Source organism: Protopterus annectens, chromosome 5.part0, assembly GCF_019279795.1.
Source record: "Protopterus annectens isolate FY-2018-M chromosome 5.part0, PAN1.0, whole genome shotgun sequence".
Classification (NCBI taxonomy): domain Eukaryota; kingdom Metazoa; phylum Chordata; order Ceratodontiformes; family Protopteridae; genus Protopterus; species Protopterus annectens.
In genome coordinates, this window is record NC_056735.1 from 256,909,315 (window position 1) to 256,923,420 (window position 14,106).

General features: G+C 41.7%; 1 protein-coding gene across 1 annotated transcript in view; it reads right to left on the reverse strand.

Annotated features, from left to right (window-relative positions):
- Nucleotides 1-14,106, reverse strand: part of RSPH1 (radial spoke head component 1) — a 607,409-nt gene that overhangs the window by 397,792 nt on the left and 195,511 nt on the right. The window contains exon 4 of the mRNA XM_044071826.1: nucleotides 12,334-12,424. Within this exon, the coding sequence (XP_043927761.1) occupies nucleotides 12,334-12,424 (91 nt within the window). The remainder of the gene's footprint in view (nucleotides 1-12,333; nucleotides 12,425-14,106) is intronic.

A 14,106-nucleotide genomic window follows, 5' to 3' on the forward strand; every position in this document is an offset into this window, starting at 1 on the left:
AGTTCACCGCCTTCGGCCATAAACACAAGAACTGTGCCTGCCAGGGTTTCCACGGGCAAGTCCAGGTACAAGCCTCGATATGCTACTCTCCCCTGATGGTGACATATGTCTGCTGGAACCAGGTCCCTCCTGGGACTGGCCAGGGCCATATGCACATGGTCTGCTGTGGTGGTGTGGACAGCACCCCCCCCTGCAGTGCTGGGGCTGGTACTGCCACTACGGGAGCAGCTTGGCGCCCTTGCATGTCCACTTTGACCTCCAGATGTTGGTGTTGCTGGCCCATGTCCATGTGGCCGTCGCACCACTCCGACCACATGCTCTAGCACAGACAATCCATGATTGAGGAGGTAGACCATCTCACCCCACCATCTATCCATGACCTCTGTATAACGGAGAGCACCTGCAAGAGCATGTATGTTGTCACATACAGCTGAAAAAGCAGCCCTTGACAGCCTCTGACCCTGTCTGGTGTACCATTCCATACATGCCTGCGCCTCCATGACAGCCTGAAACATGCATCTGGTGTTACCAGATGTGGCACTTCTGCCAAGGGCACGGTGACCAGCAGCCCTTCCATGAGCACCCCTGTATATCTGCCTATGTGGTACCCTGCAGGACATCCGGCTATGGCTGCTGTGTCCAGACGCAGCAGCCATGGATACCACACTGTCCTGTGCACTGCCACCAGCTGCCAACTGTCCCTCTGCTTGGCCACTAGTGATGGGGTATTTATAGGCACTGTGACTGTGTGCGGGGATGGGGTTTATAACAGGGGGATGGCAAACAATGGAGCAGTTTCGGCCTCTGACAACCCCGCCTGTGCCTCAACACCACTATCATTTCCAGTGTCTGTATGGACACCAACATCAGATTGTATGCACGAGGGACCCTGACCCACCTCGCCACCTGTGAGGGGAAAACATGAAATGCGCTTTAAGACCTGTATGTCATTGATTAACAGTACACACACACACGCACACACACACACACACACACACACACACACACACACACACACACACACACACACACACACACACACACACACACACACACACACACCCTGACATTCCACTATAATACCTACCTGTCCCTGAGTTTACAGACTGTCTCAGGTTTATTAAGTTCCCCATCCTGCATCACACTTGGAAACTTACACTCATTAATACCAATCATTAATGCATCATTCTTCTAATTGCCTAGACAAGTGATCACAAAACATGACCTGTTACTCCATTACCTCTTTGACTTGATTGGAGTTGGTTTTACAAGGATTCACTGCTGTCATCTAGTGTTCACCCTGGGTTTGTCCAGACATCATGAGCATGGCCCCCATATGTTAGGGGCTACTACAGTCACTGAATAATGTCATGCACTGGAGTGTCATAAGTAACTATTGCTCAGTAGATGCAAGATCTGTTGCTCTATTAACTTAGTATGTGGACAACAGTAACATTTGGATACACTCACTGGTGTTGCCTAGTAATTTCCCAATGCATCTGTAGTGCTGCATACATGATATTCTTTCACCTTTCTGCTGATTGCAATTATAACTGTATACCTGGTGTCTAGTTTCCCTCCCAATCCATGTTCCATGCTACAGACCTTATTATAATATCAGCTGTCCTGAGATTACATATCAGACAAGTATTCCTGGTGTCTCATGTATCAGTCCATCTCCATGTACTACACAATTTCAAAGGGAAGATGAGACGTATGAACAACCCCATAATCACAAATGTGCATACATGGACATACGCACAAACACACACACATGCACACACACACATCCTATGTGCATCAACCCCCCTCCTCTCCACCAGATTGCACTTACAGACAAAATAACCCCCCCCACACACTCTTACAGGTGAGGTTGCACAAACATATTACGCACAGATTTCCAATTACCCATCTGTCAACATGCATAAAATAAGCATGCAGTGCAGCTATAGTCAATCCATTGTAGCAACAGTGTACATGGGCTGTGTTAGTAGGTGATGCCCCTTCCCCTGGAAAACACTGCACCCATGTACACAGTATTGCTGTGCACCTATTCAGCACCCTGTCATGTACTATGCACCATACCTCACAGGTGTACACACCATTGCTGAATGTGTATTACCGTGACAGTTACACCTGCTCTGCTGCTTACAGCCCCTGAGTGTTTGTCCGACACATACCTGGGATGATTATGTGGACAGATGTAATTTGCGAATGCCTGATGTCTGATTTACAGATATCATCAGCGGTGCATGTATGACCAATATGATGCAATTACATTGACAACTGTCAAACCTTATCACGGCTATGGGGAGTGTACATACCCTTATTGATATGACACCCTCTTCCATGATATGCCATGGGACCACATTACTGCATATGTTAACATTACATGAGCCTGATATGTGACATATGTCCTGTACAATCCTGCCCTGTTTGAGATTCTCTTAAAAATGACTCAGTTTAAAAAGTTTAAGGCATGTCCCTGCCAGAGCTTCTTGGTACTGTTTATTAAACAGGTAGATCATCATGTCCCATGGAAGAATTATTTTTAGTTTTAATTTAGTTTTGAGAGCATCTTTAATACATGATATGTGGTGGTAATGGCGAGTCTGATTCAGAAAAAAGTGGGTGGTGAATATTTTTTTTTTAGGAATGAAGTTAACAGTGAATTTGGTAACTAGTATGTTGGAAATGTCTACTGGGTCAGAGTAGGTGCTGCCATCTTAAATACGTTCTGAGCAATATTTGGTGTTACTTCTTAGTTTTCTAATATAATTAAAAATGATTTATCATTGTCCTGAGCTTCAGATGCTAACCTCTGTTCATGGACTGCCTATTATTCCCTTTATTTATATAAATATATATTTTTAAGTTTTAGTCAATTTTTACTGTTGCCCTTTATTCAAGGGTCTTTAGCTCTTCTGTATATTTTAGGGAGATTCTTCTTTTATTGTAAAGTTTATTTTTGTTTGTGGACCACCAGGGTGGTTTCTTTTAAACTTCTCATTGTGTTTAGATCTAGTAGGTACTGTCAGCTCAATATATTTATGTATGTGGCCGTGAAACTTTTGTGTAGTTACCAGCTGTGGCGATATCTGGTGTTATACTGTAATAAGTGAATCTTGAAACTTCATCGTAGAATTTGATGAAATTTGTAAGTTTAAAATCCTAAAAATCTAAAATGTTGCTGTTTTCAAGTTTAGAGATTCTAATTTTGACGAGTGGATGGGCAATAGGAAGTTCACCCCAGGGATCACTTCCATGGCCTTTGACAGGGGCACTGGGAACTAACTTTGGGCGGCATGATGCCAGGGAATCTTCCTGGGCTAGGCTTATATACACTCCAGGGCCATTAGCCTAGTACACACCTATGAACCTATGAACCTATAAATGCAGTGTCAAACAAATGTGTTAGTTGTGCTGATGCTATTGAGATGCATACACTTCGTGGGTGCATATGTGTGCACACCCTTATCAGGATGGTTTGTTACACCTACTGTTATGTGTACTATAGCAGTCACTATTCCTGGCAGGGGTATATGGTCAGTCTGCCATAGACATGTCTCCCAATTCTGCATGATTGCAAGGTCAACTCATGTGCACTTCCCTTGGAGTTCACACACTGCCGTCACTATTGCTGTAGAGTCAGGGTCATGTCTGCCACAGTTCCTGACCCTGTGTGCAGATACAGCCATTCATAGCATCCTTTGGATCCCTGCTGCAGTGCACTGTTGTTGCATGATGATACCCACTCCCCACCTTCAGCCTTTTTGCAGATGCTTGACAACTATGGCTTAAACATGTGTGTCAGTTTGTAGTGTCCCAAACACTGAAGACCACATGTAACAGCTTAGTCCCACCTAATGAATGGAAAACATACAGGTGTACACTGGAACCAGCATGGTACAGATGGGGATGGTGGGCCTGAGGTGGGGTGAGGTGTTGGTTGTGCAGCACATGCATCTTATGTGATACTGTCTGTAGGTTTCCAACGTGGGCTTGGTACACCAGTACACACTGCAACGTACACCTTTTAGTGACCTCTTCTGTTATGCATATGCTACCTGTTGAGCGGCCTGGCTGATGTTTCCTGTGGTACAACTGTCACATCTGATTACCCTAACCCATGGGCCACAGGTTTGCAGAGTCCAGGCAATTATTGACACGGGTACTGCACAGCTAGTACTTGCTAGATATTCCTGCAACTCCCACTAGGTAGCCTGCATGACCGGTTTGCTACATGTGACATCATCTGTCTTGGATGGCCATCTGTTTATTTCCTACATTATTCCTGTCCCATATATCCTCGCCACATACATGACTGTCTGCACTGTTTCCCATGGTATATGCAATGGTGAGGTATGGGTACATGTCCAACTCCTGGATGCTACCTGCTGGGTATGGTGTCCACACCATGGCATGTAAGATGTGTGCAAGCCATGGCTGCATCTGTTGCAGGTAAGTGGGCACATTTGATGGCCAAACGTCTTGGACAGCAGACCATTTCTTGGTGTGACATTGGGGATGTGTACTTGCTGGAAGGTGCAAGGTGCAATTACATGACAAATGCATATGGTCAATACCTCAACAGCTGCTTCCACTATATTTTATCTGGAGTGTGTGCACGCATATGCTTCCAGTGTTTGTGAAGGTATGTATTCCCCATATTTGCTGTCCTAACATACGATTCCATATTACACACTCATTGCACATGTTAGAACCACATTGCAGGTTGTAAGGATTGTGGATTGCAGTATTGTGATATGCTGTAGTGTAGATTTGTAACAGTTGCCATTGTAATACTGGTATATACACCACTGCAGCACTGTATAAGGGTGATGTTTCGCACATGTCCCTACTGTAGGCCATTTGTCCCACCATTATGTTCATCTCTGTACACACATTTTGCAATGACAAGATGTTAGTTATATTGCAGGAGTCTGACATACCCTTCAGATACACCATCATGGTGACCACTGTGATGCAGTGCAATTAACAGCAACAATACGTGAACATGTACGGCATGCATTATGGGTAGGTGTGTTAAATGTCTGCATGGAATATACCATGGCCATAACATGACCAGTGTATTGGCAAACCTGAACAAACACCATACTCACCAGCTACAGGCTGCTGCCTTGGAGGTATACCAGAGGAAGCTACATAAGTGTGTGAGCGATGTGATGTCAGTAGCCACAGCTGTGGCATTGGTACAGGGTGGGTGCAGCATTACAGTACATCAACAGTACAAGCCCACAATACTACAGTTTATGCACATCTGTTTATTACTACTACACAGAAACAGACTCTCTCTCTCTCTCTCTCTATATATATATATATATATATATATATATATATATATATATATATAGTGTCTCACATATGCGTGATCTAACTGTACAGATGCGGATGGATATGCAACAGTGGTCTACTGATGTGCCCTATGGCCTTACCTGCATGCTCCTCTGCCATTGTGTGGGTAGCACCCACCTCCACTATGCTCTTTGCCAGATGTTGTGTGTGCGGGCGAGCAGGTGTCCCAAGGTTGGCAAGGAGCTCCTTAACATGTGTCGGGGGGGCTGGATGGCATGACCTCCCCCCGTTGCATGCTGATACCCCCTGACTGCAGCAGCACACCGACGGGCATTGTGAAGTAGGTCTGTGCAACGATGCCGGACCTGCTCATAACTGCGGTTATGCAGGCCGATATCATTTACCCTGTGGAAAAGATCGCTGTACAGGATGGTCTGCTCCTGCTGCTCATGGGCTGTTCAGCCAAACAACACCTGGTAGTGCTGCACCAGGTGTGAGATGATGACATCATTCTCCTCTGCTGTATAAATGGGAAGCCTCTCCCGGGACATCTTGCATGAAAGACATAAAGATGGAAACAGGTCTGAGGACCTCATACAGCTAGGTTATCATAGTTTTTAATACACATCTCTGACCCCCCCCCCACCATATCTGCAACAACAATCTGATCACACAACTCAGTAGGCATGTCTACAGAATACCTAACATTGGGACATATATTGTATTGTACAACACTTTGTGCTATGTGTTTGTAGCCATGTTGTGGGGACACTATCATTGCTGGCCTGTTACAGACATTGGCACCTGCATGCCATTGTAAGGGCCACTATGGTTCCATATATGCACGTGGTTTGTTTGCTGTGTGATTGCTGCGCATCTGCTGTTTTGTGTTATTGGGGACATCTATGCATGATGCTGGACATGATCTGGGAATGTGTGGACTATTACTACTCGCATATGTTCTATAACAGTGACACAATAGCATGTTTAGGGAACAGTTGCCAGGAGAACCACCTCACCCACCTCATCTGGCCATGTTACCAGGCCACATCACATGTGGGCCCTACCCTGTGGCCTCCTCATCTACTGGCCCTGCATTACCTTCAGGCGGAACCACCTCAGGGGATGGTGTGTCCCCCCCGAGAGCACACACAGACATGATCCTGTCACCCAAGGTGAGTCCACCCGAAGGTGGTGCAGGACCAGCGGACAAGGAGTTGCTGGGGTGGGCCCCAGATGTGTTGGTGCCCAGTGCCATGACCAGATGAGGTGGGAGAGGTGGGTCCGCTGGGACCGGCCTTCCCAAACGTGCTATGGTGTTTTAATTTTACAACCTATGTGGGTTAGTAATAGTCAACACATTCCAGGATTAGGTATAACAGCATGCATAGATATTCCCATTAACCCAAAACACCAGATATGGAACAGCTGCATAGCAAACAGAACACATGCATATATAGAACCATAGTGGCCATTACAACAGCATGCAAGTACATTGATGGCAGGATGCCACCAATATGGGAGTATTTCAACATGGCACATGCATAAAACACATTTCAATATTTATCAGACAATAGGACATATGTCCCAACAGTAGATTTAATAGTGCACATACCGATTTAGTTGTGTATTTAGTTTATTATTGCAAATATGGTAGGGGGGAGAGAAAGATGTCAATTAACAACTTGTATATCTCTGTAGTTCTCATTACTTTCCTAGTCAGTGCTGTGATCTATACCTTACAGGTATTATTACACTACCCAATAGCCTTAGTTTGGACAGTGGTATGGATGTAGACAACTATATACATGAACTGTGCTTTACCTGCAGTATACACCTCTTACCTGGTATACCTGTGGAAGTATTGTTTGTTAACACTACCTGACTGTTTCTATGCATATTCCCAGATTCCAGGTTGTTAGGCACATATCTCTCCATCTCTTATTGCACACACTCTGGGCATGTCTTGGAAACATGCAGGTGAAACTGAGACATATTTTGACTATTGCCCTCATAAACCTTTGGTGAGTTGTACAATGGCTGGTTTGTTTTCATATACATTTTCCAAATATTTACAGGCCTGACAGTATATGACATTAAATGATGCTTACATGTCAGAGATTAGCACGCTGATATGCCAGGGGGACAGGGTACTAGCCAGGAGATATGGGCCAATTCTCTGGACATTCCAGACAGATCTGTACAGTCAAGGGGTATGATTCTGCATACAGCTTACTACCATTCCCACGATTCGAACCATGGCTGTGTGTGCTAAAATAAAACAGTGTACATCACAGTTGGGTGGGCTATATAGATATTTGCTGTGTATCTTTTCTCTGAATTATTTCTATAAGTCTCCCGTGGTTTTACAATCTGACCATGTAAGTACAACACGCTGATACAGGGTTTCCTAGACAGTTTTATTATGTAGCACTGTGTGGATGACAGTGATGAGTAATACCTTATTAGTCAGAGATACTGCAACACTAACACTGCTATACAATACCAGGCTAAACAGTACCAATCCAAAATTTACAATATTTCTTTTCTAGGCACAGTTTTCATATCTGACAGACCTGTGGGGGGAATGTTTGTCAACACTACCTGAATGTTGTCCCACATATTACCAGATTCCACATTATTATTATGCACATACATCTCACTCTGTTACTGCACACACTTTGGTCATAGCTTCACAACATGGGGTGGAGTTGGGACATAATTTTCTTATTACTCTCATAACACTTTGGTGAGTTGCTAGAGTGACAGGTTTGTTTTTATGGATCTATTTCTGACAGTTATGATGTCTGACAATCAGTTGTATGTCATTATTTGCTGCCTAAACTTCTGGGATCATCCCACTGATTTGCCAGGGGGACAGGGTAACAGCCAGGGGACTTACACCAATTATCTGGACTTTCTGACAATATCTGTACAGTTGTGGAGTATGATTCTGCATACAGCTTACTACCACTCCCAGGATTCGAACCATGGCTGTGTGTGCTAAAAATACACTTCACGTCTCAGTTGAGTGTACTATTTGCATTATGTTGTCTATCTTTTCACTGTTTTCTGTCTAAGTGTCTCTCAATTGTACAATATGACCTTTTGTGATTACAACAGTTGTATACAGACATTCCTACACATGTAGCATAGTGTGGATAACAGTGCCTAATACAACAGTACTATTAAGAGATTGCAACACTACATTACCATATGATACCAGAGTAAACACAAGCAGTCCAGCAGTTAGAGCTTTATTGTCAGGCTGTTAAACTTTTATTTACATACAACCTGTATCAGACTCTTCCTGCCGTATTGTCTGGTTTATTCAGTATATGCCATACACAATACAGGTTTTACTTTATACTACTTTTAGATTTATTTCTTATGACAGTACATGCAAGATTATTACTAACCTGCCTCGCGACACAACCTCTGCAATCTACAGGCATGGGCTTCCCAGTTCACAGCCTGCTCGTCTGCAGCTGTCAAAGACATAAGAGGAATATTTAGCCATACATAGCCATAATATACATGCGCTGGCAATTATTAAACAGGTAGTAGACTGATACTTACCCATGGCTGGGACATCACCCATCTGCCTAGCCTCCTGAATCCACTGATCCAAGAGCTCCCTCTTTCTCCACTTCAGGTCGACAGGCATAGTGATGCCTGAGCTGCTCATCAGTTTGAGGGATGCCAGTGGCACTGGTGAGGTCACGGGCGAGATGGTCCCAGGCTTCCACTTTATATTTGGAACCCTGGTACTGGCCTTGTAGCAGTCTCTGGTCAGGGTCTTTAACAAGGAGTCCTACCATGCTTTGGACTCCTGGATGCCCCAGTGCTGCACCCGGAAGCACACTCCTTCTCCCACACCAGTCGTAGTGTCTACAGGAGGAAGCTGCAACCAGTTATGAGATGTATTCCCGCCTGTGGGGTTTAAATAGGGCTGAATTCCCACACTTTGCTGTGATGGGACAATTTTGAAAATACTAAGCTATGGGCAAACCTGCTTACCTAAGATGGGTTTTGCTTAAAGGGGTATACCAATGGGCAAACTGATTTAGCTGGCCTACACATTGCTTACACCTAGTAAGTGGGGGTGTGCAATGCTTAGCATTGCTTCATTTTTAATTTGCACACTATTTGTTGTTTGGCATTGATTTATCATTCATTACATGTTAAATATGTGTTTGGTATCCATGATTTATGTGTGCGTACACTGTATGGGGTTCTTGTATTTAGTGAGGAATTTCAACACTTTATTACAATGGCACCTCACATCTGGACTTAATGCAGTACTCCAGTTCACATATATATGTTATGTAGTAGGTTATACAACATAAAACTGTATCTAGATTCCTTTCCCATGTTAAGTTTGATTTTCCTATAGTGAGGATCTGTTTGGTGATACCTCTATCTTATGTACTGCTGTGATGGCTTACTGGTTAACTACTGTGACTATAGTTTACAGGGTCCTGGGTTCAAGACCTGCAAGGACTGTTTATTTTGTTGCTGGGCAGAAGAGCAGCTGTTGAATAAAGAGTGATTAAGGCACTTTTAAGCAATTGTAAGCAGTTTTGCACAGGTTTGTGTGATGGTAAGCAATGCTAACTTTTGGTTAAATATGCTTACAGAGAGTTAGCTTCAATATTGCTTAACCGGTGTGTTCATTGCTTACCCCTGTGCAAACAGGCTTAAACCCACTTATTGATGCTTAAATATGCTTACTCCCACTTACTGCTGCTTAATAGTGCTTACTCTCGCTTACCCACGCACTACTTTACACAGAAATGTAACATGGTTCTTGGGAAGGTGGTGGATTTGGACACTCTATGGATTTATCATTCATTACACATTATACCTTCGATTTGTATCCCTGATTCATGTGTACATATACTGTATGGGGCACTTGTGTTTATCTGTGGATTTTACATTATTACAATGACACCTCACATCTACATTTAATGCAGTACTCCAGTTCACAAATATATGTTATTTAGTAGGTTATACAACAAAAATATTGTTCATAAAGTGATTTGACATGGAAAATGAAATTTACTGGAGTGAGAATTGAACCAGGAATGACTGCTCATAAAGTGAATGCTCTGACCACTACACTATTGCAGTACTGCTTCATTTGCATGCATCTTTATATTTATCTTCTTACGCCATTTAAGCTACAGTATGCTTAGCTAAGCAACGGGCAAACTTGAGCACCTATTGTTAAATTTAATCTGTTTGATAAAAAGAAAATTGTTTCTATTATTATATTTTAAATATTGCTCTTATAAACATGGGGTGTTGCTAGGGTAACGGGATTTGTTTTTATGTACATTTTCTGACAGATTTGAAGTATAACACTCGTATGTTTGCCATTATTGATGAGATCATCCCAGTGATTTGGCAGGGTAAATGAGGGATAGGCCAGACATATGTGTCACATATCTGTTCATTCTGCATTGATCTATGCTGTTGGGGGTATGAGTGGTCTGGCTCACTGTAATTGCCAAACGGCAGTTCTTGACTGTGGGGGCATGTATATTGTGAGAGCTCTGCTCTCAGACATGCCCCCTGCACTCGTCCACACTCTGTGTTTGTTTAGGAACTGAGGCAGCGCGCCTTCATTACTATGTATGGCGGCTGCCATGCTGCTCCTAAATGGTCGCTTCTGTGCATGTATAAGCTATTCCTGCACAGAACCTTATTGAATCCCGGGGAGTGTTTAACTTTTTGTTTTTAATTAATAGGAGTTCAAGCAGAAGAAAACCATCTAGAAGGAAGGATGTCTACTCAGTCTAACGGTTTCTTGTCCCAGTTACCCTGAGAAGAATCTTCCTTAATAAGCGAGTTTTTTCTTTCTATATATTGAGGGAGAAGAACCAGCTGGACTGGAGTGAATATCCATGCTGTAACCAGTGAAGAAGCACCAAAACTGGTAAGAGCTGCTGGAGTGAGTTGGTTAGAAGGTAAGTCTTCACTGAGAGTTCACAGGCAGCACACTTAACACTCATAATACTTTCCCCACTCCCTTAACATATACAAAAAGTGAAAGAAGAACATAATTCCCTTGTCATTATTGATTACACACTTGCACACACACTGAATGAATCAAAATATCAGCTAGGCTGTCATGAAGTAAGCATAAGCATTACACTGACATTTAAAAACCAGTCTGTTCCTCCCTTAACTTTTCTATCCCATAAAAGTCAAAGGTTACGCAAACAGTGCATTCATTTTCACAAATTATCCCCAAATACCTAAACAGTCTAGGTTAAAATAATGGACCCTAACAGGAAATTTCCAATATTGTGAGAAGTTCTGTTTCTTGAAGGGGAAACACCGCTTTTATTCAACAAAAAGAAAAAATGCTAGTACCTTAAAAGGGAGATCATTTCTGAGTAAAGGGAGGACTTATCTTACAGAAACTGTTGCTCCTGTGAAGCTTGAGAGATGCTTCTTCTCAAGATGGGAAGAAAGTACTAAAGAAAGCTTCACTCTGACTGCTGAGTTCCCCCCTTGGCATTAGCCAATCTGCAGTCAGAGTGAAGGAGCTGGAGGGAGTTGGAGCTTTTAAAAGCTGTCCAATTGTTTCCTAAGCATAGAACAGCCCATACAGCCTAAGGACTACTGTAGCGGTGGGACTAATGAACATTATTTACTTGGATTATACTAGCATATAACCGCATATGGCAATTCTCTTAAAATAATAGAAAATGGCAATTTATTTATTTTTAATAATTTAGCAAGAAAAGATCCATTACACACAAGTTTTGTTTTCATGGTGATTCAGGAGCTTTGGTTTGAGGTCTTTCTCAGAATCATACAGTATTCAAGAGAGAGAGACTAAAACAATCAAATTCTAAAGTCGAGGGCCAGATACTTTGCATCCCATAGGCTTAACAAATTTATTAATACTACTAGAGCATGGGTATATTTTAAAGTAACATGCTTAAGGTTACGAAACAAATAATTTACACATCTGGTTAGCCTCACACATTTCATATGAAGTACCTTTTGTGACTGGACCAGTCTCCTTCATAAATATCTCCATTTGGGTAACGATATACTCCGTGCCCATGTCGTTGGTCTTCTGCCCAGGCACCTATTATAGAAAATCAAATAAACTAAAATAAAACTCATATAAAGCCATCATGTAAATGCTCAGTCCTACAACACTATATAGAACAAAAATATCATAATAAGAAACAACAATTTAAATACTGTTTTAAAAAGTTTTCCTTTATTTCCATCACAAAATAAAACATAAATGTATATTACATTTTTAAATCCTAGCTTTCACAGTAAGTAATTTAGACTATTGAAGAAATCCAGGCAGTGTCCAATCAATGTGAAATAATTGTATTATTTTTATTATTATAATGACATTATCACCATAATTTGTTGTAGTCATTCTTTTGTTTTCATACAGCTAGAATTAAATTACACTTTATGAATAGTGATAAATTCTGCAGGAATACCACACGGCACTTGGAGCAGCTCAGAGACAGTAACTTATTATTAAAATAGAAGGTGAACTATGCTGTCACTAAATTCAAACTTTAATATACACAATAAAAAGAATAAAAAACTGTAAACTCAAGTGTTTTCATTTTGAAATATACAAAACATCATACATTCATTAAGTGATGTCATCTTAGTTTAAATTCCCTTCCCATATCACATGATTAGCAATTAACCAATAATTCGTCCACAGTACAACGCATCCCCTAGCTTGGAGACAGTAAACAGAAAAAAAAAACAAAGTTATTTATCATTTATCATCTCCTCAATCAGGTCCATCGGATATCCCCTTTTGGTTATGTCTCCACTTTTTGGACAATATTTTTATTGTTTGGAAGGGTGAAGAAATTGAGATTCCACCCTTTATCGATTACATCAGTAAAACAACTAGTTTCTTAACCTTCATCCACTGTTGTAGTGACAAAGCCATGTCTTAATTGGATGTCCTACTGGTGAAAAGATAAGGAAGCGGTGGTGAAGGGCCTATTAGTGCATGCATTGCGGATGACTACTACGGATAGCCATTTTCTAGAGGAGTGTGCATTTATGAGAAATATGGTTTTGAACAGGGGATTACGTATCTGCCATTACCACAAGTCCTCGAGAGTCATTCTTTTATTATCAGGAAGATCCATCTTTATCTGATAATCAGGCCATAAGATGTCTCTTTTTTTATTTTCATCTTTTTTTTATAATTCCCCCCTCAAGCAGCAGTATCAGATCTTTTATGTCCCAGAATTCCTCCATGATTTCCTTACTGAAAACTTCCCACCAGCAACTGACCAATTTTTCTCTTGTGCTAGAGTCCAGTAGAGAATGAAAACATAGGAGAGGGCAGAGAGGAAATCAGGGCATGAAGGCACAGTGCCCTCCTGTAGGCAGCACATCTTTTTCTTTCTTTATGCTTTTCCCACTTTTCCCACTGTCCATGCAAGAAGTACAATGACATTAATGTATAATGTGTACTGTGTTTCCACCAGGAGTCTCAGTCTTGCAGCAAAAAAAAAAAAAAAAAAAAAAAAAAAAAATATATATATATATATATATACGCACACACACACACACACAAACATATATATATATATATATATATATATATATATATATATATATATATATATATATATATATATAAATAAATAAAAATCAGCCTCCCCCTGAGATTACCCTTGGCAGGCCTCTAATGCCTGGCCTGATAATCAGATTAGAGTCACCAGTGTCATGGGCAGAACCTTTTCCTCTGTGCCAATGGTATGTCTTAGG